The sequence below is a fragment of the Tauraco erythrolophus genome, chromosome 17 (assembly GCF_009769465.1).
Source record: "Tauraco erythrolophus isolate bTauEry1 chromosome 17, bTauEry1.pri, whole genome shotgun sequence".
In the NCBI taxonomy this organism is placed as follows: Eukaryota; Metazoa; Chordata; class Aves; order Musophagiformes; family Musophagidae; genus Tauraco; species Tauraco erythrolophus.
Window position 1 is genome coordinate 11,070,992 of NC_141481.1, and position 27,448 is coordinate 11,098,439.

Genomic DNA, 27,448 nt, shown 5'->3' on the forward strand with positions numbered 1-27,448 from the left:
GGCCGAGGTGGCGGGGTCCCCTCAGACGGGGTCTCTCCGTCAGCACCGCCCGGGGAACGGGGCCGCCGCCCCGCGCCCTCACAGCCCGCCCGCCCGCGCCTGCAGGCGGCGCCGCGCCCCCGCTGCCAGCGCCCGCCCCGCGCCATAAACCGCGGCGGAGCGGCCGGGCCTGGCGGTGCCGCCGGGGAGGAGAGGCGGGCGGTGGCGGCAGCGGGCTCGGCTGCCGCCCCGCCCCGCTTCCCCGCTCCCCGCCCCGCCGGCTCCGCCCCGGAGGCCGGCACGCTGGCTCGCTCCCTGCCTGGGAACATGGCCGAAGTCGGGGAGGACAGCAGCGGGGCGCGGGCTCTGCTGGCGCTGCGCTCGGCGCCCTGCAGCCCCGCCGCGGCGCCCCCTCCCGGGCCGCCGCCCCCGGCCGCGCCGCCCGCCGCTGCCTCCGCCGGCCCGGTGCTGGCGCGGCTGCAGGGCCGCGAGTTCGAGTTCCTCATGCGGCAGCCGGCCGTCACCATAGGCCGCAACTCCTCGCAGGGCTCGGTGGACGTCAACATGGGGCACTCCAGCTTCATCTCCCGGCGGCACCTGCAGCTCACCTTCCAGGAGCCGCACTTCTACCTGCGCTGCCTCGGCAAGAACGGTGTCTTCGTGGACGGCGCCTTCCAGCGCCGCGGCGGCCCGGCCCTGCTGCTCCCGCCGCAGTGAGTGCCGCCGACGCGGGCCGGGCCGGGGGCGCGGGGGCGGCGGCACCGCAGGGAGGCGGCGGGGGCCCGCGGAGCTGCGCCCGCTCCGGAGGGAGAGCCCGTGGGGAGGCACCTGGGGAGGGCCTGAGGGGCCGGAGAGGGACACCGCCGTGGGTCTGGGTGGAGCGGGGCTCCCTCCGAGGAAGGGGACGGTGAGGGGTCCCTTGGCCTCATGGAGGAGACAGTGCCTCTGCCTCATGAAGGGAATGTGGGACTGCCGGGAGAAGAGGCTGAGGTGATGGTGAGGGGCCACCGCTGATGAAGGGGACGGTGAGGGATCGCCCTCTGCCCGCACAGGGCCTGAGGGGACAGTGAGGGGCTGCCTCTGAAGAAAGTGGCCTTCAGGCTTTCCCCAGACCACGGAGACCCTGAGGGGATGGTGAGGAGCCCCTCACTTGGCAGTTGGTCACGGCGGGTGAGGGACCCTCACCTGACGGAGGGCCCGAGGTGGTGGTGGGGGATGTCTGCCGGAAGACCAGCCAGTGGATCCACCTCAACATCAGGGAGGGATGTCCTCACGTTCCTGGCCTTGCTGCCGTCTGTGGCTGAGAAAGGGGGTGATGTTCACCAGGGCTGGGGCTGCTCCCTCTGAGGGAACCACATCCACGGAAAAAGCGAAAGCCTCTAGCCACAGGATGCTTCTCCAGCGGGCTGTCCCCCGTGGTCATCATCCTCCATGCCTGCCTGCCAACAGGCTCGCGTTCCACTAGGTGGCTCTTAAAGGGTAAATGAGAGAAGAAGAGGTCTTGTCAGTGGGCTAAAGCTTGTAACACCCAGGGCTTGTCTTCCCTGGAAAAGGTCTAGTGGAAAAAGTTGGAAAACCACTTCGCCAGAGTGCTTGTTTTAGGGTTGGCGAGTTAGGTGTTGTTCCCAGTGTCTCTCTGGGGCGACAGGAAAAAAAGAGGGAGCAGGCCAGGGGTGATGTTGCTCGCCAGGACCCCTGGCAACGAGGTGCCCAAGGTGTCTTTGCTTCCTTGAGGAAAACGAGGCCTGCAGAAGTGTTTCCTGTGCTAGCAGGGAGATGGTTGTCTGTGCAGTGTCTTAGATAAACTCTCTTGTAGAAAGAAGAATGAGGTTGACGTTAATCTATTTCTTCCTCTGAAAACATTGTTTATGGTTGCTGAGCACTGTCCAACGACTGCAGTGTTTCACCCCAGGGGCAGCAGCGTGGAAGTGGTAGGTGATGTAATTCCTGTGTACATCCCTTTAGGTTGTACCAGGCAGACTGTGCCTAATGCCATCTCTGAGTGAAAACATACTGTAAAGGCAGGAGACTGGGTTTTTACGATGTTCCATTTGGCTTTTTCTTGTTTGTATAAAACATCTGTTTTCATCTGACAGTTTTTGGCTCTGGTACCATTTACCTCCAGCACCAGGGTCCTGGAGTTATCCCGCTTTCGCCAGCCTGTTGCTCAGGGGAGGGTTTTTTAATTACTCATTTCCTCTGCAGGCTGCTTCGTTTTGTACTTAGTAATTTAGTTATAACTCCCTAGCTGCTTTCTCTCTGAGGCGTTTTGGTTTGTAACGTAACGTGTCTCATTTTCTAAAAGAGATATCCTTCAGTGTCTATTTAATTAATCGTGCTTTGTAAAACAAGACCACCCGAAGCCCAGGGCATTTCTGTTGTCGCTCCCTCTGGCTCTGGGTTTATCTGTGCGAGCTCCCTCCTCCCTGTCATTCTGTTTCTTCGCTTGGTTAATCATAAGCGTTGTGCTCAAAAACTCTCTCAAGCAGCGACTTGGTTGCTTATTTCTCTTCCCTTTCCGTTTGCTCCTGACTCCTGGAGTGGGAATGGCAATTTTCCCCCTTCATCTCTGTAAAGGGAGGAGTTGTACAGTTATGAACTCTGCACAATAAGGCATCCTCTTTGCTTGGCTGCTGTTTGAGCTACATAAATAAACTTGATGCTCCTCCCTTTCTGACTTCTAGAGTAGGGAAATGTTTTGCATCAATCTAAAGGAATTTGCCCCCTTGCTTTGAACAGGTAAACAACTCCTTGCCTTCCACTGGCCAGTCAAGGGTTTGTAACCCAGAACAGGGGAAAAAAAAAAAAAAAAATCTTGCTGAAACTGGGTATACACAGTCTTGACTGAGGCTTTAAGCTGTTCTCCTGTCCGCTTTCCTCTCCACTCTTGAAAAATCAGACAGTCCCCTCCCAGTCATTCCACACACATGCACACATACATACACTCACACCTCCCCTACCCCTCTCCAGTAAACAAAACAACGTGCCAGTTGGTGCCATTTCTTTTCTGTAGAGAGACCCGTATGCTTACTGCTTGCCAACTAATATTGTCAAAAATAGGACAAAGTTGGAGATACGTCTTAGTACACAGGCTTTACAGTACAAACTGTAATTTTTAATGAATGTTATTTTATGTTAACACTACTGTTCTGTTTCATAGAGCCACACCTTCTACGTATACCAGCAGAATGTACAGTTTATGTTAAATTTCAGGAATTAGTGGCTATTTCATTCAGTTATTTAGATGGGAGGTCCTAGTGATGTGGAGAACTCTTGCTGGTAATCTTCTTAAGAACCAGCTGTTTGAATAGTTGTTCCCTTTCTTAATTTTTTCCCTCCACCTGTAAAGGATAGCAGAAATAGGCGAAGTCCTGTTTCTTCTGGAGCAGTGCAGTCACTGCTGCTGTTATATTACAAGCAAAGTAGATGCTTGTGTATCATGAGATCATGAATGGAAGCAGAAGGTTCCAGGAAAAAATGTGTCTTTCAGATGTAATTCACGCTGTCTATTAAAAAAACAAATCCTGGACTCATAGATTATATTTCTGAGGTTTCTTCTCACTTCACTTTTTGGGGATAAAACTTCACTGTTACAAGCCCTCTTCTCAGTTTAGAAGTAGTTACTCCAAAAATCTACAGAAGATTTTGTCAGGAGGGATAGGGAAGGGAAGAAAAGGTAGAGTTTGAGAGACATTCCTTGAAGGCTGGATGTACCTCCTAACACAATAGACCTGTTCAAAATCAAGGGCCTTTGAAAAGTCATTGACTTTGTGTGTATGTGTAATCTGCTGTAACCATAATTTCACTGCCGGGTGGGAGCCTCATATTTCACAGCTGTGTTGTTACAGAAGATTATATTTCATAGATGTGACAACATAACTACGAAGTATAATTAAACAATAATGACCAACAAGGAGGGCATTTCCTAGAGGTTAATGACAGTTAGAAACAAAACGAGTGGAAGTGAAGGGCCTGCAGTACAGCCGAAGGCCCCTTAATCTATTTAATTAACTTGAGTGCCACACTACAGCAGGTGTTACAAATATAAATCAAGATGAAATTACGGAAGTACTTACATCAAAAATAAGTGCTTGAAATAAAATTAAGGGTTGCTAGAAACTCTTTTTTATTTGTGCTGGAAATCTGTGGATAAATATCGGGATATTTTTTCTGTAAAAAAGAGAAAAAGTCAAGGCTATGAGTAGGATATGCACTAGACTTTTAAAGCTATTGATACAAGCAAAAATGTAAGATACAGCAGGAACCAGTAGCTGGAGTACTTTTCCTGCTGAAGATGGTGATTTTTTTCAAATTTACCATGTAATCAGGTTAATGCTGAATTATTAAAATTTTCTTTGTTATCTTCAAGATGGGCTCGATTTTTAAAAGAAGTGACAGGAACAAGTTAGAGACTTCCAGTAACTAAAATAAGTGTTTATTTTTATCCCACCCCTCCTGGAACCAAAGGAACTGAAACAGTCGAAAGTTAAGCTTGCTAACTTGAATTTTAAGCAGCTGTGGGTAATAATGGATAATAGCACTCAAACTTTCTGAATTGCGAGCTCAATAGATTGGAAAATGGTGCTTGTCTGTGAATATTTCATGGGATATTTGCTTATTGCTTCTGTGACCGTTTTGTATCTTTGCAGTAGTGCTATTAATGGAGCCTGAAGTTTGTGTTTTCCAGTGTAAATGTATACTTTCAGTACAAGATTTCTGAGCGTAAAAATAAGTTTTTAAACCTGTAGTTCTTTTAGCATTTAGGAAATGGAAGAAATCGGTGAAGGAGTTTTTAGTTTGAGTGTAAAATGTAAGGGAAGTGAATGTATGGATATATGAAATTAAATTAAAATGTGGAGTTAAAAAATTATAAATAATCATTTGTATATAAGCCCTGTTATAAATTGAAAACTTACTGTGCACATGAAGTTTTATTAAGAGCCTGCTGATTTTTTTATAATGAGATTTTCCTAGGTACTTAATAAACTTGACAAAAAATAAACGGTCCAGTGCTCTGAGCACATATCAAGGTGCCGATCCCACAAAATTTTATGCATGCATTAATCTTTCTGTGTGGTGATTACACAAGTTCACTTTGGAATTTGAGTAGTGGGGCTGTCTCTGCAATTGGGTTTAGGAACCAAGCAGAAAACTGAGAGCTAGATCCAACAATCTTTTCATTTCCCTTTCTAATGGAGGTTGTACAGTCCGTTAGCCAGTAACTCCAGGTACTAATTAGAGTTTAAAAGATTTACATAATCTATAAAAACAGAGTTATACGCAATGTCTCGCAGTGTTTTGATGACCTCACTAACCACTCGGCCTCCATTCTTGTGGTTAGGACGATGCCATCACGGCGTGTGTGAGTGCGGGTGCCCTTCCATCTCGGGGGGAACTGCAAGCTCTGTGTGCACCACTAAGGAAACGCTTTGACCACATAACCACGACTACAGAACTAGTTGTTTCTGAAACGCTGCGTGTGGATGTTGACTGTGATAACTTCTCGTGTAGTTTTACTTCTTAAATATTGCATCATCTGCATTTGCAATGATTTTTTTTCGTTCTTTGTTTGAAATGCATAGCTTGCTTTGCTTTGCTACGACTTGTGGATGGCGGTTTTACTCTGGCTAGAAACTCTTTAAAGATTTGCTTAGTGCTTCGTCTCACATTTTTCATGCTCTTGTTTGATTTCAGAGACTATCTTTGAAAACAGGTTTTTTGTTGCACAGTGAGATGGTGATAAAGGATTACTTGATCTTAATTATGGAATTTATGTTAAGTAATTTTTGGCTAAGCAGCTCAATTTATCATGAGTTGTATTAAAACGTTTAAGGGAAAGTTTCTCTTGTATGAAACTACTGCTCGATTTGTTGAGTCAAAAATAGCTGTGCTCTAAGTCAGGTTGTGAATATAAACTAATACTATGCAAAGCTCAGTGTATATTCTTTTATGTATTCTTTTAAATCAAGCTTGGTTCAGTTTAGCTGATGTGTAGATTATGAAAAGATTAATCTAACCAGAACATGTCACACTTGTCTTGTACATTCTTGTGCAGAGTCTCAGCTGTAAACGCTTAACTGTAGATTCAAGTTGTGCTGGTGCAACTTCTTTGTGTTAACAAACTCTCAATCATGACATGCATGCTTAGCTGACTCTGGGGTTCTTCCAGTTGGTACTGTTGTGTTTTTCTGTAAATCTAGAGGATGAATGAGCATGAAAGTCTTTGCTTTTACAAAAAAACAGGAATAAAAATGATGAAATCTGTGGTAATTCATATCTTAGTTGTTTTGGTGCCAGCTGTGTGAGCATCCTCACTGCAGAGTATCTGTTTTGACTTCTGGTAACAAATCAAAATAATGCTTTTCTGCTTCCCCATCCTTAAATGGAACACACGGTGTTGCACCCAATAACTGAATGCATAAATGACAACCAGATTAACGTGATTGTTTTCTTTGTAAGCAAGCTCCTAGTAACTGCTCCGATAGCCATTTGGCATCAGAGCTCTTCTGCGGGATGCCAAATTCTCTTGCTCGGTGTTGCAGTTTCCTGGAGGAGTAGATGTGGCAACAGGATGTTGGTAAAGAACAGGAAACTACTTGAATTTGCTACTTATGCCATGCAAGTAAAGCCTTATTACTGGCCCATGTGTAGTAATTAGTCTGCTATTGACCAAAGTTTTTGCAGCAATCCCAGAGTGCGTGTTCAGCTGCGCTTTGCGGGGGGGTTGCACTCAGTACTGTGGGATAACGAAGGGGACACAGGCCAGTTAGGTGCTTGTTAAGCCACTGTTTGAGATTTGACAGTTTCCTCCAGCTGGCTATCTAACTGGGGATGGTTCTCTGCTAGCACTTAGCTCTGTATCAATTCTTCTGACATGTGCTAATTTACTTTGAGCTCCTTTGAGCTCTAATGAGTGTCTGAGCAGGCAGTGTCTGGGTGTTCTGCAGTCAGAGCCAAGGGGCACCGCAACCAGAAATGCTTAACACACCAAGTTTCGCCTTACTGCTTGTTAGATGTGGGTGAGCCAGCTTTCCCTTCCCCATCCAAGTGGAAACGTGGTTTAAAAAAGAAAAATCATATGCTGTTGAGCTGGCCATGTTAATGAAAAAGGAGAGGAATTATCTTGTTTGCTTCTAGTACAGATTCTTTCCTCTCCTTTTTCACAGTAGCCTCTCTCACATGTAGCCATACCTAACACTGGCTTTATTTTACGTGTCTCTGGTTCAGTCCCCATGCATCTAGGAAGCTGCAGACTCAGCGCTAGAATATCCACTTCAGGATTACTACTTTAAAGAAAGAAAAGTATGAGAGCTACATGTGCTGTAGAGCATAGTCCATAGTGTATTGGGTGGTTAAAGTCTTTGCTGTCTTACAGTTGCATGTGTCTAGGACAGGCAGCAAATGCCTACGAAGTCCACTGAGCCTTGTGCAGTGCTTTCCAACTGGTGAACTTCAAGTAGCTTTTAAATGTCGGTTTATGCATCTGAAGTGGTTGGTGGGCCCTGACATAACAAACTGCAAGATTGATACCAGGAAACACAGGGAGCCAGAGGTCTAGGTGTTGTTTTGTGGTGATTTTTTTTTTTGACAAATCTGTAAGACAAAAAAAGTCGAAGCAGTCTTTTGTCTCCTGAATGTGGGCTATGAAGAGACATCTTAATGTACTTCCAGACTTGGTTAATCGACTAATTGTGAGTACAAATTATTGTGTGGTCTTAATGCATTCACTTCAGTCAATAATTCAGTATTAATCACTGAATAGTTTTTTCAAGTATGTATAAGTGTCCCTATTCCAGTTGACTGCAGACTCTTTATGAAAGCAGGTTGACAAGATGCTTATAGAGCAGATGAATCTCTCACTTAGGTAAATGTGAGTGAAAATTTCTATACAATCGTACGTTCCTTGTTTTCATAATACAGATTTTACTAATACCTGTGCACCCTTGTCCACAAATGTGTTTTGCCAGTAATTCACATCTTCAGTTTCTTCAGAACAGCTCGGTAAAATGCATGTCTGCATTCCTTCTGCATGGTACTTAATTTTATTAAATACATATTTTATTGGACAGTAAAACATTTAAGGATCTTAATGGCCTAATTAATACTCTGTATCCACTTCTGTCTTGTGTATTTTGCTCCTCATTATCCTACTGTTCCTTTTTTCATGTCCGCATGCATTTTTTATCATAAAAATTTCAAGCAGCCTTGAGAGAGCACTCTATTAGAAGCGTGTTCTTTGAATATTCAGCATCTCTAAGTAAGGTTTGATTGATAGTCCCTTTCCTCCCTACCCAATCTATTTTTAGTGATTTAAAAGTGAGTTTCATTTCTTGGGCTGTCGTTTGTTGTGTGTGTGCAATTTACTTTGGTGATTTTCCTCCCTCCTTGAAATGTCCTCAAACAATATGAAAATTACATATCTGATACATCTTGACAGTTTGGGAAAAATAAGGTGGAAATTAATTGGGAGCTCTGCCTTAGCTGAGGGAGCAAAGATGGACAGTCTTTGTCTGGTTCTGTTAATGTACACTGTGTGAGTAGGATAGGAGAGTAAGTGGAAGAGGACTTTTAAGCATGTTGATACTACTTATCCTGTGTCAAGAATCTTTTAGCATAAGAGACTTTTTTCATGTTCAAGTATAATCCACTCCATCTTTTGGAACAGAATGAGGAGACAAAAAACCTTGCAGAGGTGGTCTAAGCACCTTCTCTTCTCTCTGTAATATAACGTTATAGCCATACCCCTTTCTTCTACTTCGTGCCACGTTAAAGAGAATCTTGGGAAGTCTTCCCACGCAAACTTTTAATCTTCTGTCTCCCTTAAGGCCACATACGGAAGCCACCAACATTTTGACTAAGCAGGACTGGACTCCCTGCAGAGCCAGTTTGTGCACTTGCTAAAGGAATTGTTCTTGAGCAACTTAAGGCCTTTCCTCTCTTGAGGGCATGAGAACTATGGACTCTTAAACACTCAAAATCCTGATTGTGTGGGAGGAGAAAAGGACTAGACACAGAAAGCAAATTTTGTTTTCCCCTGATGGGTAGACCAAAATGGTTTTGCTTTTTATACTCAGTCTGAGGTGTAGCCCAAACTAGTAAGGGTAGACTCTTGGTGTGGGAGATGTGCCAACTGCTATTTATTTATTGATCGTTTTCTTTTGTTTGTTTCATGGCTTTTGTAACGTGGTGTTCCTTGGATTGGCCGCCTGCCCACCGTGCGTAAAGGGATGTTGACTGTCAACAAGCCTGGCAATTGGGTGGCTTTGCCTCCCGTCTTGTCCATTCAGCTGTATAATTACTCTCTCTCTTCTACCATGGCTCCCTCAGATGCTGTCTAACGAGACAAGCCGTAATGAAACTGTTTTAGCACTGGGAAGACCTGCAAAGGAAGTCAAAGGCTGGCACATGCTTTGCTGCTGATGTCTTTGACTTTATGGGATATTAAGACAGGCACTGAAGCTTTCTTCAGACATAAGAATTTTTAGGAGAGAATTCTTAATTTGTAGTGATTCAATAAAAGTTGCTAGCATGTTTTTTTTATTTTGTGTAAACAAGGCATATGCAAACCAGCTGTTAGAAGTAGGCTCAATCAAGTAGTTTAGACTTGCATGTGACCTGTTTCCAATTGAGTGTCCCAGATCAGCACTTCACTGCAAGCAGAGCCACAGGATGAACTTGGGAAACGTTCTGATGGACAGTAATTCTGAATCTGAGGTCTCTTGATGACAAGTGGGTGCATCCTCTTGTCCAAGTGGATCACAGTTTCTTCTTAATTTCACTCTGCTTTGTGCTCCACCAAATAGCATTGCAAGTAAAAGAGTTTTTATTAAAAAAACCTGTAGCAGTGAAGGGCTAGAATCCTGTTCCCCAAAAAGCTGATATTGCAACCTATGAAGTGTGTATGAAGCTTCCAGGTAAGATACATCTCTTAAAGTAAAACATTTCCCTAGTTCTGTGTATTATACTGAAGCAAAGGAAGGGAAGCATTAGAATATGCCAGTAATATGATGAGTTAACTCTCCAAAATTTCGTGATTTAAAAATAATGAAACCACTGTGGCAGCAACTTACATATGTGCTGTCACTTTTTGCAAGAATCATTGTCACTGTAGTTGATAACTCCTTTCAAGGAAGAAACCCCTCAGCACAGTCATAAGTCATAAGGATTTAAAATACCTTAATCTTGGGACTGTTTTACATTGTTTGCCATCTTAGCTGTGTCCTGCTAGGTGACCTTTCACAAGCTGGTCCAGTACATCTTCTCCCAAATCACAGGAAATTTTTTTTTTTTCCCTCTTCTTTAGTAGGAAAGACGGTTGTGCCTAGAATTCTCTTCTAACCTTTGTTTTCAGTGTCAGTTTTCTGGAGGCTGCAGGTGGATGTCACTTTGCAGACATTTGTGTGAGGTGTTCTGTGTTGCCCCAGATGTTTATTTGGCTGTGAGTCCGGAAGATGTCAGCTTTTAAAACATTCAAATTACCCTCAAAGCTGCTTTTAAAACAGTAATCCTGGCTTCCTCTACAGGGTATTGAATGGATTGTGAAATGTCTTCAGAGGGAGTGGAACGGACTTGAGTGAACATTTTGCAAAGTCTGACTCCATATGGATCGTTTTTTATAATGTACATAAATAGTACATTAGCGCTTTCAAATCACTTTCTAAATGAACTGAACCAGCCTCAAAGGAAAATACATCATAGTCATGCTCTGCATGTTAGAGCCCTCTTAGAGAGCCTGACTGAATTCAGGGGTTAGTAACATCCCACCTGCAAGCTTTTTCTGGCATATGTATGTGGGAATTGGTATCTTTTCCTGAGCTTTACTGGGGTTATTTTGTTTTGCACAGCCTTTGTTAATGTGTTTGTAGGTAGTTCCCTAGCTTTGGAAGGATAAGTCTTCTAGATGACTTGAGACCTTTCAAGGAATTGGGCTGACTCCTTGAAAGTAAACCCTACAGTGATGAATGGCCCATTAGAAGAAAGTTGATGGCATTGCAAATGAGACTTACATGAGAATTAAACTGCTCTAGTGTATCCAACAAAGATGCTGAAACAAGTGACTCTCTCTGATGGTTATTAGGAGATTTTATGAACTGATCTTTTCCAGTGGTTAGTTTCTCCTTCTCCAAGGTTTAAAAATTTCCCAAGGATCTGGATACTTGTAGTAATAAAGGAAAAGTCTTGAAAATAGGGGTAGAATCGAATTTGCATGTTGCCTGTGGCAGCAGTGGCCAGATTTCTGTGGAGAAAGGGGCAGGATCTGTGGCAAGCTGGAAATTCCCTGACAGTTGAGCAAAGTTTTAAAATGCTTGGTGTTGAGTTAGGTGTGGGGATGAATAACCAGTGCTACTTGTAGAGGCCAACTGTGACACTGCAGTTGGTTCCGTGCTGTCACTACATATTTAATTCTCAGTGTACTGCTTAATTTCTTATTGAAAACAGAACTCTTGGTAGAAGCTGTTATAGGGAAGTTCCCCAGAGTGTGGGTGCAGGTGGGGCTTTTTTTGGCACTGAGGTAGGTGTTAATTGTGGTTTATGATTGAGGGAGAAACACACTTAGTAGAGTGTTCTGCCAAGACAAGCAAAGAAGGAAAATAGTTAATACTGACCTTTTTCGTTTTAACCAAAATGAGTGTGAGCAGCAGAGGCTTGGAACACCTCAGAAGGGCTCTCTAATTTCGCAGAAGTAGGGAAGGAGTGAGAGATGCTGGTGGTGGCCATGCTCTGCTGAGTCACTCGTGGTCTCTGCTGTGGTGGAATGGAAGCCAGACTTAGGCTTTTATCTTACGGTTTGTCTTGGAGGGGAGGAAAAAACTCAGCATGTCCTGAATAGGGACTAGGCAGCCTTTTCTGGCACAGAAACACTGTGGGCAAATGTCTGTTACAGAGCTAGTATTTGCCATTTCTGTGACATCTCTAGGAAACAAACTGAATGGCAGACTGACTACTACTCACTGCCCGGTGCTGCCAGAGTAGCCGTGGTCCAGGGGTCCAGAAGCAGCGAGGGGCTGCGTGTCGTCCTTGGGGCTGAGAGCTGTGGCTTGGCAGTACTCCCCGAGGACTGGGGAGAGTGGGGTGTGAGAAGTCCTACAGGAAGGTGAGATGCATCACTCATAAGTTCTGCTCAGAGGTATTCTCCTGATCCAAGACCATAGGCAGTGTCTGCCATTTCCGTCTTACAGTGGAGAGTTTGCCACTGCCTCATGAGAGACAGGTGTAGGACAAGGGTGGTGACAGCAGAATACAGACATAAGTATCGTCCTGCTTAGTTTCATACAAGTTTCCTTTCATTGTGTGCTTGAATTAACTTAGTGGGACAGTGAGTTAGCATGGGGCTGGATGGAATAACCTTGTTTGTCACTGTGGTGTGTATTGTATTTTTTTTTTAATAGCATAAAACCTTGGCTGCTGTCAGGCACACACTTGAAGAATATTTATCTCCACAGAGTGCTTTTTTTTTTCTTTTAAGCTTCTGTTCTACTCCATAGTTCTGCCAATTTGATCTGTACTTTAGCTTTGTTTAATGGGTATTATCTGGTAGGGTTGGGATTTGACTTTGATTTGGCTTTTTGCTTCTGAAACATCACATTGAGATCTAAAATGGAGCTGCTTTAAAACTGAACACTAGGATATGGTATGTATATTTTTTTGCCAATGTTGTCAGAGTGGCAACCATATGAAATGAATTTCTGTGTCGTCCGAATATGCCGCAAACCTCACTAAGTGCCACCATGCTGATGAAGAGTCCTCCAGGGCTTTGTGGAAACGCTGGCTTAGGACACATCCTCGCTCTGTCAAAGCAAGAATGACAAGTATGATGTTGATTCTTCTAAGATGGACAATGGCTTAACAGGACTGAAATCCCCACTTTCATGCAGTTCGTTTTAGAGGTCCGTAGAGGCCACTAATGACTCGAAGGTGTTCAGATTTGAACTAGATTTATAAGAGCTACTTACTCTGCTGCCCATTCTAAACAGCTGTCCAGCCCCAGGATGAACATGGTTAAAATCCTGTGAGAGGACCCGTAGGTCCTAAATACGTATTTACCACGTAAGCAAGGTGGGCCGTTGCTTGTGGAGAGCCACGATTGATCCTGCCCCTGTGTTCGTTTTTGGGGTGCTAGCATGTGCAGTAAGCAGGAGGAGAGGAGTTAATTTTAACTTGATTAGCAACACAGAAGGGAATCGAGATGACTGCATTGTAAATGGCAGTGGGATGAGATCAATGAGGGTAGTTTATTTCTATGCATCTAAGTGGGCGTTCTAAGCAATTTAATTTTTCTTTTTTGTTGTTTGTTTTAGAGAACCGAGAATGTTGATGCATTCAGTCCTTGAAATCCTTCTGTGGTCACAATTCTGGATACTTTAATGTTGCATGGTGGTCGTTTTAAATGAACGCTAGGTGCTTGTATTCTGTTCCTTAGCAGTTCCTTGTTTCTCTGCTCTCTGTTACCTGGTTCAGCAGCAAGTGGCGAGTGATTCTTGGTACTGGGCTCTCAGTTTTTCTCCTACTCACCTTTGTTTATATTCTGGAGCATGTTCAAAACTGTTTTATGGTTAAACATTACTCAAACAGCCAGGTTAAGAGATATTGACATAAAGGAGGCTGGGAGGAGGGAGTGGCTGGCTGGTCATCTCTGTCTACTTCCAGCTGATAGTGATGTTATGGAAGTTGTACACGTGTCTGTGCATTGGCTGTGGTGTCAGGCTGCTGTTCTAAAGCACGGTGGCAAGGGACTGATACCTGTCAGCACAGTCTTTTTTTCCTTTGTGTGGTACAGTAAAAACTCAAGCAAGGGAATGTACGTAGGTGATACACCCCTTCCTCTTGAGCTTGGGGTTCTGAAAACATCCCGTGGCTCTTGAGCAGGGGACCACTGTTTCTCTGTTGGTGGGAGAGGCTTGCACGCCTCTGAGAGGGATCAGGCTTTGAAACATGCCAATAGGGTTATGACCTACAGGAGTTTTGAGCAGGGATCCTTTTTAAAAAAGGCACATACCCCTTAGAAGACTATGGTGTTATATGGAAGTCAAGGAGGTTCAAAATGGAAAATTGGAAGGTGAAGACTCCTTAGGAAAATATATTCAAATGGAAAATACAGAAATACCAGGATTAGAAAGAGGGTAACTTCATAAAAAAACCCCACACACCTCTTTTTCTGAAGCTAAACCAATTTGTTTCCTAGTCCCTCTTGGTCACATACAAACCAGAGTGTTAAATAGATATTTAGCTTTTGAAGAAGTCTGTATGTAGCGTGTTGGGGTTGGTTTGTTTATTGTAAAGACACAGATATATTTTCAGGCTTTAGAAAAAAAAATGAAAATTAAATACTGACAATATGCTAAAAAAATTAAGACTGCTCAGCCTAACATGGAAAGGATTTTTGTAGTTACAAGACTTGATGACAAAAGTGAGATACACACACCACACACCCCAAATGTTGCACATAATTTACATTTTTCTCTGGAGATTGAATATTTATGGCTGGTGAAGAAATGGTTAAGATAGGATCTAGATCTCTACAGGTTAGAATACCTGATTAGAGCAGCAGTGGCACACAGACTGTTGTGTTATATAGAGGGTGTCTTAACTATCGTTATTTTTATGTATGCAACCACACAGACAACAAAATAACATAACAGGCTTGCTGTGTGTTACAGATGATATCAGGCATCTGCAGTGCTGATAGCGAAAGCTTCTGGTGCTGGCAGCCAACCTCATTTAAATAAAAGCATCTTCTGCACTTCGTGCCAGCCCACTTCTTCAGTGGCAAACTTTCACAGCAAGTTTTTGCTGTCATGCTACTCATTCTGACACTAAAACAGCTCCCTATTCCCAAATTTCAAAACAAACAGCGGCTTTATGCTTTATTTTAGACTTCAGGGACAGCTTACTAAATGTTCTCCACAGGTAGCTAGCTGTTGACATCCCTGGGAATACGACTGGGAAGTTTTCCATTGTCGTTACACTGAGAGGCATGATGAATGAGATAAACTTGAATTGACTGGCAGAGTGGTGTTGGGTTAAGATGTGGCTTACCATATGACACACAGAAAAAGGTTCACTGTATCTTAACAGTTTGCTCAGAAACATGAAGTTGTTCGTAGTAAGGACTACACAGGGGAACAGAGCAGCGTCTGTAACGGTGTGGTAGAAACAGGGCCAGAATTCACCATCAGGAGACTGTAAAAAAAAAAAAGTTACACAAAGAAAAACCTCAACCAATATTGGTTAAAAGACAGATGTTACTGATGCTGCAGACTAATTTATATTGATGTAAAATTGCATCTCATTTTGGTGAATGTGGGTAAGACTTTCTAGGCTCAGATGTTCAGCATATTGGCAGACTTGTTAGATCTTGCAACGTTTCAGACTGGCTGTGCTCCACGTAATGTGCCCTACGTGCTACTGAACTGCAGCCTGCTTGGTTTTAAAGGAATAAGAGTGCTTGGGAGGGGAAGAGGAATTTGTCTTCTGATAGCCAGCCCTGTGCCCAGCACTCCTGGTTTGGAGTGAATGGCATATTTTGAAGCTGACTCCAGTGTTTTGAAATGTGAAACTAAGTGAGGTACAATTACAGCACCACCTTTTTGTTTCTCTGTGCCCAGTGGATGGGCACCAAGTGACTATCATGTTGTCTTGGCATATGTGTTTAACAAGGTAGTCTTTGTGGTGGGCTTTAACAGAGTTCGACCCAAGTACCAAAAATCTGCCTTAGGTGGTATTTGTTGTAAAAACCAGTTAATTATATTCTTTTGATTATACCAAGGCTTGATTTCTGAGATCATCTTTTGTTTTTATAACCCATCTGGAAATAATTGTCAGGATTTTGCTGGATTAATTTTAGTGTAAATGTTTATAGTTGGAGTTTTCTGGTTTTTAAATAGAGATGTGAATTCATCCGTAGTCAGGTGTGGATTGACCGATGTTCCACTGAGTTTGTAAATAAGAAGTGATAGTGATGATATTTCAAGAATATCTTTCAGCTTTTTTTGCAAGTATTAAAGTGAATGTAGAGACACTACTAGCTGGCTTACGGTGGTTTCTGCTGGAAAAGTTGCAGGAAGGTTGTTTTTGAAACTGCACATTCCTGGCCCTTTGCATTCTTATAGCTTTCTGTAGGAGATAGGAACAACTTCTGGTAGGGTTTTTTGGGAATTGGACTGAGCAGGATTACTGTAAGACCCATCCTGCAAAGCTGGGGATAGTGGAATCTGGAAAAGACCTGTCTACAATGTGAATTTCCCAAATTTTCAAATCAGAACGTTACGAAACAGATGTACAGGATGTGAAAATAAAAATACAACTCTTGATTCTTCACTACTAATTCTCCAGTGTGAAGCAGCATCGAATGTTCTCACCTGAATGAAAAATTAACTGCCACTGTTTGTGTCAGTGGTGTTGCTCGATTTATCAGTTCGCCCTGTGACAGCAATTAAAAGGCTTGCTAGATAAGAAACTGTAGGGAGGATGTGCAGAATGAAACGATTGCTGAAGTTTAACAGCATGGTTATCATATTGCAAACCCTCCTGAAGGTTTTGCTTTCAACATCTAGTTGTTGGAGCCTTAAAAAAAGCGTTCCCTTCTCCTGTGCAGTTTTAAAGAAGATATATATGAACCAGACCAGCATTTTCAGCATTTTGATGTTCTTTGGGTTGGGCTTCAGGTATCTTTTTTCCTTTTTAGCCTTCCTGACCAGCCTAGGGGTGTTTACATCTTCCTCTTCTGCCACCTGCTTGGCTCAGTTCCACTCACGCTGCCTGTTCCAGGGATGGGCAGTGGCCAAGACCTTGTTGTTCATCGCACAGCGAGGTGGGATGTCTGCAGAGACTGGAGGGACCGAAGAAACAAAAATAACTTTTGTGTATGTCTGTGTGTGCATGGTGCTGGCAGGGAGAGGAATCCCAGAGTTTGCCGACACTTTCCTGTGAACATTACTGTCTTCAAAGGAGTTTGCAAAAATACCTATTTGAAAATCTGCCAGTGTGTGGAAGTGTTTCTCAGTGTGTTTGTACCTTGATGAAATGGCATGAAGGGAAGCCCTGTGCAACTGAGCTCAATAAAAACATTCATTACAGCTAATTTACTTGATGCTTTTAAGAAGCATAGCTATTCATAAGTTGTGGTTTTGCCTGATGCTGCTGGTAGTATTTGTTTTAAATAGATACACTTGCCTGCACATGTTCTTTGCCCGTCTGAAATCTTGTCTTGTTGCGTTGGAAACCTCGTTTTAAACATAGTAATATGCAGAGTTAGGCAAATCCCAGTGTAACCTGTGGTGCCTTCTCATTAAGGTGGAAAAAATCCTTTACTGTGTGTATGGTTCCAGCTAAGCAGTAGCAAGAAGCATAAGGAAAAGGTCCTGTCTGTGACAAAGAAATGGCAATTTTAATTTTTTTCTGAAGCATTGTCCTTGTTCAGCCATCTTATTGTGCTTGCTTTTCTCAAGGACAATGAGTGAATCAACTCTGGAAGCATGAAGGTACTAAAAAGCACTTACTTTGCAGCATGCAGAGCCAGCGCACCCCATCTGAGACGACCACAAACCCACTCTTGCTCCTTCAGACATGACCTGCTGGTTGCTATGGGAGAATTGCCATGGGTACAGGGCCACGGGAAGCACTTGTTGGAATGCAGAAAACATTTTCAGTCTTTGTTTGGTCCTCTTGCATGCAGCTGAGTGACTTTGAATTTGAAATAAACAGAATGCAAAAAATTGTGACTTTTCTGTTTCAGGAACTTTAGAAAATTTCCAGCCTTAGAGCATCAGCATGGTGGCTGATGTGATTTACCTCGTAAAGACCAGAGCTTTTCTCAAAATGAATGAATTAGATTTCATTTTCTGAAAGGAGAAGGCAATGTTTGGATCATGTGATGCCGAAATCTGAGAGTCTGTGGTTACATGCTCTGTTTTTTATAATCTGTTGTAAATCTGGAAGGTTTCTGCTGTTACCTCCTCCTTTCCTTCCTTCCCTTGATATTTGTCCCCTCCATCACCTCTGCGTTGGTGTTGGTGCTTGTGTTGCCATGTGGAAGGCAAGATAAGGGATCTGATCTGCCTGACAACTTACTCCAACAAAAAAAGAACTGAATTATTATTTCAGCTACCTGGTTTGGCTTGCTGTGCAGCTGTTTGGGTGGTACTATAGGCGATGATTAGAGGGAAGGAATGGTGTTGGAGGTAAAGGAAATGCCTCTTACAGCAGAGAAACAGATTGTGTCACAAATCTGCATGAGATTGAGTGGAATAATTGACTGTTTTTAAGGCAGAAGAAACCAGTGGGCCATCCTCATGAACTGCAGAATTTTACCCAGTTGTCCAGGTGCTCATCCCAGCAAGTCCAGGTGACCATGGATTTCCAGTTAACTCATGCATTCAGGAGAAGGACAGAAAATCCTTCCAGTAATCTGGAATTGTAGGATAGTAGATATTAATTCTGCTGGATCAGGTATGAGGGGTTCCAGTGTGATTTAGTAAAATCAGGTTTACATTGGCTGTAGTACAGGAACGATACCTAAGAAGTGGTTAATGCCGGGGACCCTGGTACACTGAAGTTGAGCTACTTGTGCATCTGATGTAACAGGACAATGGAAATAATTGCTGATACTTTTTCTGGAAAAAGTTCCCAACAGAAGAAAACTAAAGTTCATGAAGTCGAAGACCACTCGCTCTTGAATTCAACTGATTATTTCAGACCTGTGCTCACTCACATATGCACACAGATGATTTTAGTTCAGTCCCAGCTGATACATGTACTTCTTTGTAGATCTGTAGCATTAGGCATGGCAGTATATATGAAATTGTGTTACCCAGCAAGCAAAGCAAGTGATTTGTGAGCTCCGGGTAACTGTGAGGTTAGCAACCAGTCCTCCTGGTCCAAACTCATGATGTGACTTACAGAATAATGACTGAACATCTCAATGGGTTGTTCTGTCTTTTCAGCACTGATGGAGATCACTGTACTCCTTTATTTGCAGGTAGCCTCAGTACTTTCTAGATCTAGTTTTCCTTCAGTTATGTTAAAAATGCTAACTGTGACTTTTATGGCTTTTCCTCTAATGAAACAATAGTGGATGACACCAGGGGTGTTTTTGTAGGGAGCTCTGTGGTTTACTTCCTTGTCCTGCTGCTGTCTGGCAATGTACTTGTCTCACTTGTCTTCAGATTGAGTTGATTCATTCCAGGAAGAACAAATATGGATTCTGGGCTTCACCATTTACTTGCAGACCCTTGGCTTATTGCTTCTTGAATGCAACAAATGATTTTACCAACCATCACGTTACAGATATTTCTCTGATGTGTGCTGGATAAAGGACTTTATGGGTAGGCCTTTAGTAAGATTTCTGTGTTAAATCTGGTCAGGTCAGTAGAGCAATTGAAAGAGAAGTAGCAAATGCTGAAAACTCATTACTTTAAGACTGTGGTAACCTCCAAAATGAAGCCAGTGCTCTTAAAAACCTGATGGTTATGCTGCCTGTGTCCCTAGCCTGAAGAGATGTGTAAAGAAAAGAATTACAATGACTCTTAAACTGTCATGGTGATAGGTGCATGCTTTTTTTTCTAATGTGTGTTTAGACCCAAAAGAATAAAATGTATTTGTCTTTGTTTGTCCAGAATTCTTTCTGTAGCCTCAGTGCAATTAACTTTTTCGTTTGTAATGCAGACATCACTAGACAAGTGGATGATATAACTGGTTTCTTGCTGGTATTGCTTACAAAGTGTTATTTAGGGAAAAAACGCTAGGGTAGAGAGTGGAACAGGAAATGTTGGATGGTTTATTATAATTATTTTATTATAAAGGAGGGATTAATAGCACCTAATATCCTGTGACAGCTCAGACAACTTTCAGAACTTGTTGTATGGTTTTTAAGACATTCATTCAAACTAATATTCATTTTAATTCACTTGTGATTGAAAGGTGGTTTTTGTTACTCATGTTTTTGCCCACCTTACTGCTTCAGACAGCTGTAGTTCCTGCAAAATAATAATTTTGAGCATAATGCTTCTGACGATTATCCCCGTCAGGGAGTAAGGGTCTCGTTTTTGTGAAGGCTGGGAAAATGGATTTGGTTATTTTGGTTACTGAAATGTGGGGAAGCCCTTGTAAATATTTAGCAGTTGAAGTGTTTTGTTGGTTGGTTGGGGTTTTTTTTGATGTGTTTTTTTTCTGAGTAATGCTGTAGAAAAGCTGAAGTTTTGAAGAACATTGCTCTCCCTGGACAGAGTGCAGCATCACAAAGCAACAACTCTTGGTCAACAAATGTTCCCAGGCTCAGCTGTTTTGCAGGGGTCACAGCAATTATCAGAGCCTTGTTTTTGCAGAAATGTGGATCCGAGGTAGGTGTTCTCGTCTCAGTTTGCGTATGTCTCCATGGGCAGACCTTCAGGGCTTAGGTACATGTTTAGTTAAGTGAAGCAAACCCTTATCTTCTTCTAACCAAATTTAGTTTGATATTGGGTGTGCTGGGGCCTAAACTTTCCCAGTGAGTCTTTTATGTTGTCTAAGGCATTTCCTTTCAGACTGCTTCAGTGTATTATGGGAATAGGGAGTGGATTTATGACTTAATGGGAACTTGATTTTCATAGATGCAGGCATGTGGATCTTCCCTTAGCTGATTACAGAAGGAAGAAAATGAGTTACAGGAGGTGACTGGAACACTTCTCTGTAGTGGCTGCTACCTATTGTGCTTTAACATTGATCATGGCCTGAAATTTTGATACCTACCCTACACATGACTGAAAGGGTGAGAAGTACCTGCCTTTTCCTCCAGTACAATCATCTCAAGTACCTTGAAATAACTGGTAATGGTAATAGCTTGACAAAGGTGACTGATGGCAAATTCTCACCAGAGCGGAGAAACCCAACGTGTTTTTAGAAGTGTGTGCATAGGAATAATACTGTATTCTTCTGTGTGAATTACATGTAATTGACACAAAAAAGAATTTGGTTTCAGAGACATTACAGGAGACAGACTAACAGCTGTTGTGCAGGACTTGCTTGGGATTTTTCTCTTTTACGAGGGTTTTTGTGGGCATCTTTGGTCAAACTTTAGCTAGTAATGACATAGTTCTGTTTCATCATGACATGCTGCTGTAATTAGAGCTCTGGCTGTCCATGTTTGCTGAATCCAAGGAATTTACTGATTGTAGAGATAACTCTCTTCTCAAGAGTTGGGCTACTGTCTCCCCACATCATGTGGCAGAGAAAGATTTAGATACTGAGTCAGTGGTGTAGTAACAGTATCTGCAAGATTTTTTTTTTTTTTAAAAAAAGTGGCAGTTGCAGCACGAGGAGACAGTCATGCTTAACTGAATTTTTTGAATGAAACCTCAGGACTGTATTACTGCTCTGATGCAAATTGTGAAAAGTGTTATTTTAAAAAGCATTTCATAAAACATTTGTTGCTCAACCAGCATCTTGGTGCTGTTTGTAAAACAGATTTTACTAGTGCATTTATACCTGCAACATTCAGGAATAACAGGATTTCATAAATTATGGCAAGATAAAGTAGACAAAGATGGTACTAACTTGTTGATGACAATTCATGTGTAACAGTCTTCCAACTTTTCTGGTTATTCCCTTTTACATAATAAGCTGGAATGATGTTATAGATGACATAACCTATGATATTATGTTATGGTTTTGTATATATATTACATAATATATAAATATCATTCCAGGTTTTATATATATATTTGTGTGTGTGTATACATTTTTATATATATGTTTCACCTTGGCTTTTTCATGATTTGTCTTCTCCATTTTGTCACTGTGCTTTTCCACGGCATAAATGTAAGAACACAAATCCAGCACAGTCTCCTGTCTCCTTTTGAAGTTTTTAAGTAGCCTTTTCTTGCTCTTATGCAGCAGATCTTAGCAGAAGTCATTTGGTGTTGAGCAGCACTCGGGGTGCTCTAACAAAGGAGTCGGTGACTGTAGTAGCTTCTGTTGAACCTGGTACTATGTTTTGGCAAATGTGTCCCCGTTTCCTTTGTGTCTGTGAGTAAAAGGTGCTTTGAGGAGGGGGAGAACATGTCTGCTTCTTACAGAGTTATGCAGGGTATGGTGTGGTTTTGCTGGGTCTTTTTACCTAACCGTTCTTCCTGAAGTCTGCTTTGGGGGTGGCTGTTTATGTAAAGTCTACTGTTTCCTAGCAGCTTATTTTCAGCCCTTACATAGATGAAATGCTTGTGGTCACTGTCACTGGTTCACCACATGAAGGGTGCCTAATAGTGTGGGTGCTGTGTTGTCAGTGTGAGGAGCTCATCCAGGAAACTTTTGGAAAATCTGTCTTATTTAAAACAAACGAAAAATTCTAGCAACATCTTTTATGTCACTGTAACCATGTGTGGCACGTGCACTCCTGCTCCCCTTGGTCTCCAATGTATATATAGCATGCATTCAGCGAGTGCTATGGAGTCTGTGAACTGAAGCATGCCGCAGGGAGCCAGCAATCCATTTGCTTTGACTTTCTCCCGCCTGTAATCTAATAAGGCAAGAATTATTTCTAATGCAGTTTATGGAGCATGGGGTGGTGTAGTGTTTGTGTTTTTGAGTTTTAGCACAAACTGAAAAACAAAACTTTCTATTCTCACTGTCTTGCAAGGCATTCTAGAGAAATGGGAATCCTTTCCCACGAGGAACTGATGTATACGGCATATTATAACTCTGAGTGTAATATGTATGGTTTATATGGCATGGGATTGTAGGATGTACCTGTCTGTAGCAGGCTGAGTAAAACTCAACAGTTCTGGAACTGAAGCAGGTTGCTTCCTGCCTGTACCAAGACAAGAGATTTTTGTGGACTGTTTATTTACCCCTCTAATCAGCTGGAAATTTCAGAGGTGCTTAAAAGAGTTGCCTCCTGGGCACCCTTGCAAATACCAGTTAACTTCATTCTGCTTTTTATGTTGAGTCTAATCTGTGCTTTCAGATTGATCTTTTTCTCATGATGGAAATGTTAAGCAGTAGTAGTAATTGCTATGCATCTTTGATAAGAATCATGCAACATGGATCAAACAGTATAACTCAGTTTAAATAAATTGAAATATACAGTAATCTTAAGGAATGCACGCTCAGTGCTGCTTGGGCTGTCTGTCTTGTCCTGCTTATCTTCTGTAGAAGTGTAATTCTCATCGGCTTAAATCCTGCGCTAATGTGCCTCACTCCTAAATAGGACTACCTGATATAATTTGAGTTTATCCTCTTTTGGTCAGAAAGAGGTTAATTAAGGGAACAGTTAGAGAAGATCATTAAAACTGCTTTCAGGTTCAGTGTAAGGAAAAGTGAGCTTCCTGTAACAAGATGATTCAGAAATCATGCTTTTGTGATTTCTCATTGACACGGTTCCCCAGTATTAGAGCGTGTGTGCTGATTCGAAGCGATGTCTTGGGTTGTGCTGTTGTCACTGTTTGCATTACTGTGGTGGTTGTGATAGGGACTGGAATCATAATGTTAATCCTAGGCACCTTCTCACCCCTGAGGGAGGGGAGGAGTTTGTCAGGAATTTGCACTGTATTTTGCATTGCATTTCCATTTCTTGGGTCTCAGGTTTTTGCAGCAGTTAAAAGCACATAAACTCTTCAGAGAAATTATCCTCACCTTGGCTTTGCTGGCAGTGTCAATACTGGAAGCCAGCACAGACCAGGCTGCAGAAGCTTCCTGAAGCTGTGAGCACCCTTGCATATATCCACTCTGATTTTTCTGGGACTGGTTCCTTATAAAACGACCATCTATGTCCTAGCTAGCATAATGTGTGAAAACTAGCTGTGTGTCCTGGGTCCTGCTTCAGTGGATTGGGAAGCCTGTCTTGCTAAAAATGAAATCACAGCAGCCCACAAACTGTTTGCTTGTGTAGTCAGCCCAGCCTCTCTGATTTCTTCCCTTGTTCCAGCCCAAGATTGCGGTAAGTCACATGGCTGAATCGGATCGCTTTGGGGAGGCTCTCAAGGAAAAAGCAATGTTGGACGGGCCTTTCCAGCGCATGGTTACTGGGTTAGTTCAGACTTCATGTTTCAGGTTGACTCATGATTCTGGAAAAGTAACAGTTGGCCTTTTCTTCAGATTGCCTGTACTAGCAGACTGATGGGACTGCCTCATAGTGTTTCGGGTGCAGATATCACCTTCTTATCTAACATTGTTACAGCATCAGTTAACTGTCTCATCAACAATACTATACTTACACCATCACCTGGAAGCAGTCACATGTAGGAGATGGGGATCTTGCATTACTGAATCCTTCTGAAAAGGAAGACTTAAGAGCTCCTTACTGGTATCAAGCTGCAGTGAGGATCTTCTGCAAAACTGCCTCAGGGCTCTGCATTCAGACCTGTTGAGATCAGCAGCAGGTTGGGGTTGCACTGAACACTGTTAAACAAGGACTGATTTGTCCCTGACTCAGATGTTGGAAAATGCTGGGCACCTGACCTTACAGCAGAGAGTTCCATTGCTCTGTGAAAGAAAGCTCAGATTTTCCCCAGTAAGGGCTTGAGAAATGAGGCAGCTTTGCCCGTACTGGTATTGAGCCTTAGTCCCTGTGATGCTCATGGCAAATTTATGTATTCTCTGCTTTTTTTCCGTAAGCAAATCCATGTAACAGCATGAAAGCTTAAAATCCATAGTGGTGGTTCAACAGTCTTGTTTCAGGTTCGTCTCCGTAAGCTGTGTGCCTGCTGCTGGCAGCATTGCAAGGCATGGACACTGCTGGTTTGAATCGTGCGTTTGTGTTGAGTCTGCAGGGAACCATGTTCAGGAGGGTTAGATAAACACGATTAGGTTACGCTGCCAGTGATGATGTTCTTATTTAATGCATTAATGGGTGCAGGTGGCAGGACCCCTGAAGTGAATTAAATGCAATGCAAACTCCTGCTGTATGTAGCAGAGCCATTGTGAGTCCAAATGGTGAAGGCTGAGCCAGCTCATTTGAGAGGTGAGGTGGGAGACAGGAATGAGCTTCCCATGCCTGAATGATAATTTTGCACTGCTACCAGGTTTCTGAACATTACAGTACAGCAGAACTAGCTTGTGTGGAAGAACCAAGAGCAAGAGAGCGTGCTCGTAGGGCTGGGTTAGGATGTTTCTCTGCATTTCTATCAATAGCAACGTTAAGATAAGGTGGTCACAAATATGGATTTACTTGCTTGCCACTTTGTGCTGTTACCCAGCAGGATTCAATAACGCACTGCTTAAAAGAATTACGTTCAGCCTCCACCAGCACTTACAGTGCTGGAACAACATTGCCTGAGTCCCTTCACTTCCTTCTATAGGCAAGGTGCTGGAAGACCACACAATTACTGTGCTGTGGCCTTTCCCACGGTGAAACCTGGTTTTTATTTCCTGCTTCTTTAACCTTGGTATCAGTGAAATGATCCCGGGAAAGCTTGTATTGATTGCACATTACTGTCTAATTAAAGCGCAATAAGAAGAATTGCAGAATGCTTGTTCTTACAGCCCTGTGCCTATTGTAAACGCTATAAATTAGAAAGCTTTCTGTTCAAATACAGAAAATGTTTATTTCCTTGTAAATTTCCCAGCATCTCCTGAAGGCTACACTTCTAAATGTGTGATTTTTATTTTTTTTTAATCGAAATGAGACCCTATAGGCTTGCAGGGGCCCTGTTCTGACCCTATTAGCTATAACCCATGCTGTCTAAAGGGAAGCACTTCTAAATGAATGTATTCTAATCTGATACCTGGTAGATGATCCTTTAGGATCATGTGCAGAGATATAAATGGGTATTAGTTATACAAATGTAGAGGCCAATCTTTAAATAGTGCTGTCTGGTCTTACCTGGAGGCTGTTTGTTGCTCCGTCTGCAATTTATGACTCTTTTGTTCTCTGTTGCTAGTGGTTTGATACTTTCTAGTGACTTGTACCTTCCTGAGTTATGTGCAAGGAGCTAATAAAAGATAAATCCTAGTCCTTGATAGAGCAGGAACTCAAGAATATGTCATTGTAGTGCTGCATCTTGTTTAGTCATTGATTGAATATAAGGCCTTGGGGAAATCACTTAGCTTACCCAAACCTTCAGCTTGCATCTAATCACGAGATGATACATGGTACACTGTGATACGCATACAGAGACTTGTGAATGATCAGTAATTCTGCCCAGACAGAAAGATGCTATAGAGAATGGTGGACTTCCATGCTATGAATGAACTAACGTTTCACCAATTGCATACAAAACATGTAAATATGTTTAGTGTCGTGTGAAACTGACTTTTCTGTTTCTTTCCCTTACAGATGTACTTTCCGATTCCCTAGCACGGTTATAAAGATCCAGTTCACATCTTTATACCATAAAGAGGAAGCAAAAGAGGAAGCCTCATCACCCCCCCTTCGGCCACTTTATCCTCAAATATCGCCTCTGAAGATCCACATCCCGGAGCCGGATCTCCGGAGTGTGGTCAGTCCCCTCCCGTCCCCCACAGGCACTATCAGGTAAGATGTTAACAATAAAAAGTGTGCTCTCTGGAAGAGGTGTTCTCTGACACTAGTCTGTCAGCCCCATGTTGTTTATCTGGTATATCTGGTACATGAAATATCCTATTAAAAAAAGAAACAAACCAACTTGTTAAACATCTGCTGTTCAAAATTAGGGAAGACTGTTAAACAGTGTTACGGTGGCTAGAAGTAGGGCACAAGGGTTTTGTTTAAGAGCTCAAAGGGTTGGGGGAAACAACTTGAGTCTCAGTTTCACGCTATAGAGTTACTAGTCTATCTTTGGCAGTGGAATTAGAAATATTTATCAAGAGCTACCTATATGCATGGAGAAGAGAAAGCAGGCAAATATTTTCTATGTTAGGACTGCCTGTTTTATTTTTATCTCAATAATATTCTGTTGTTGCTGGGTGGTGCCAGTGTTAGCTGAAGTTAGGGACGACGGTGGCCCTTGGCACGTGGTTTCCTGGGAATAGAAGGAAATGGGGGTAGGGTACTGACTGTGTATTGAGGGGCTATAGCAATCTGAATGTACATCTGTGCAAATATCCTGTTTTGTAAATTATGTGATTCGTGAATGTGCAATAGAAATAACCTGAACATCAAGTTACTGTATGGAATATTTTCTTTCCTTCTTTCTCCACAGAGTTGATGTTAGAGTTGCAGTAATCTCTTTTAACGTTAAAGCTTTTAACTGAAACATAATAAACTTTATAAAGTAAAGTAGACTCATGGTATAGGATGATGTATTAGAGTTGCAAAAAGTGCAGGCCTCAAAATAACAAGTCTGTACCTGATAATACTAAAACCTTTGGTTTGTTTTCTGGTCTGTACATTTGTAAAAAATGTTTATCTTCTGACAGTCAGCGCCAGTTCAGTGAGCAGCATTCAGATTTACGTGGCAGAGAATGACTTCAGTGTCACAACGAAGCCAGTTGGGTTTTGCATAGATCTGGAGGCGCTTGCTTGTTTGGGTTTTTCCCTGGTCTTGCGGAGCTGCACAGATGTGCAGTGCAGATATTCTAGAAA

General features: G+C 42.6%; 1 protein-coding gene across 2 annotated transcripts in view; it reads left to right on the forward strand.

The window, feature by feature from the left end:
* Positions 1 to 306: 306 nt before the first annotated feature.
* The window catches only part of FOXK1 (forkhead box K1), a 47,497-nt gene continuing 20,355 nt past the window's right edge, over positions 307 to 27,448 (forward strand). For both annotated transcript variants that reach the window (XM_086622006.1, XM_086622007.1), the window contains exons 1-2: positions 307 to 692; positions 26,222 to 26,419. In XM_086622006.1, the coding sequence (XP_086478132.1) occupies positions 307 to 692; positions 26,222 to 26,419 (584 nt within the window). The remainder of the gene's footprint in view (positions 693 to 26,221; positions 26,420 to 27,448) is intronic.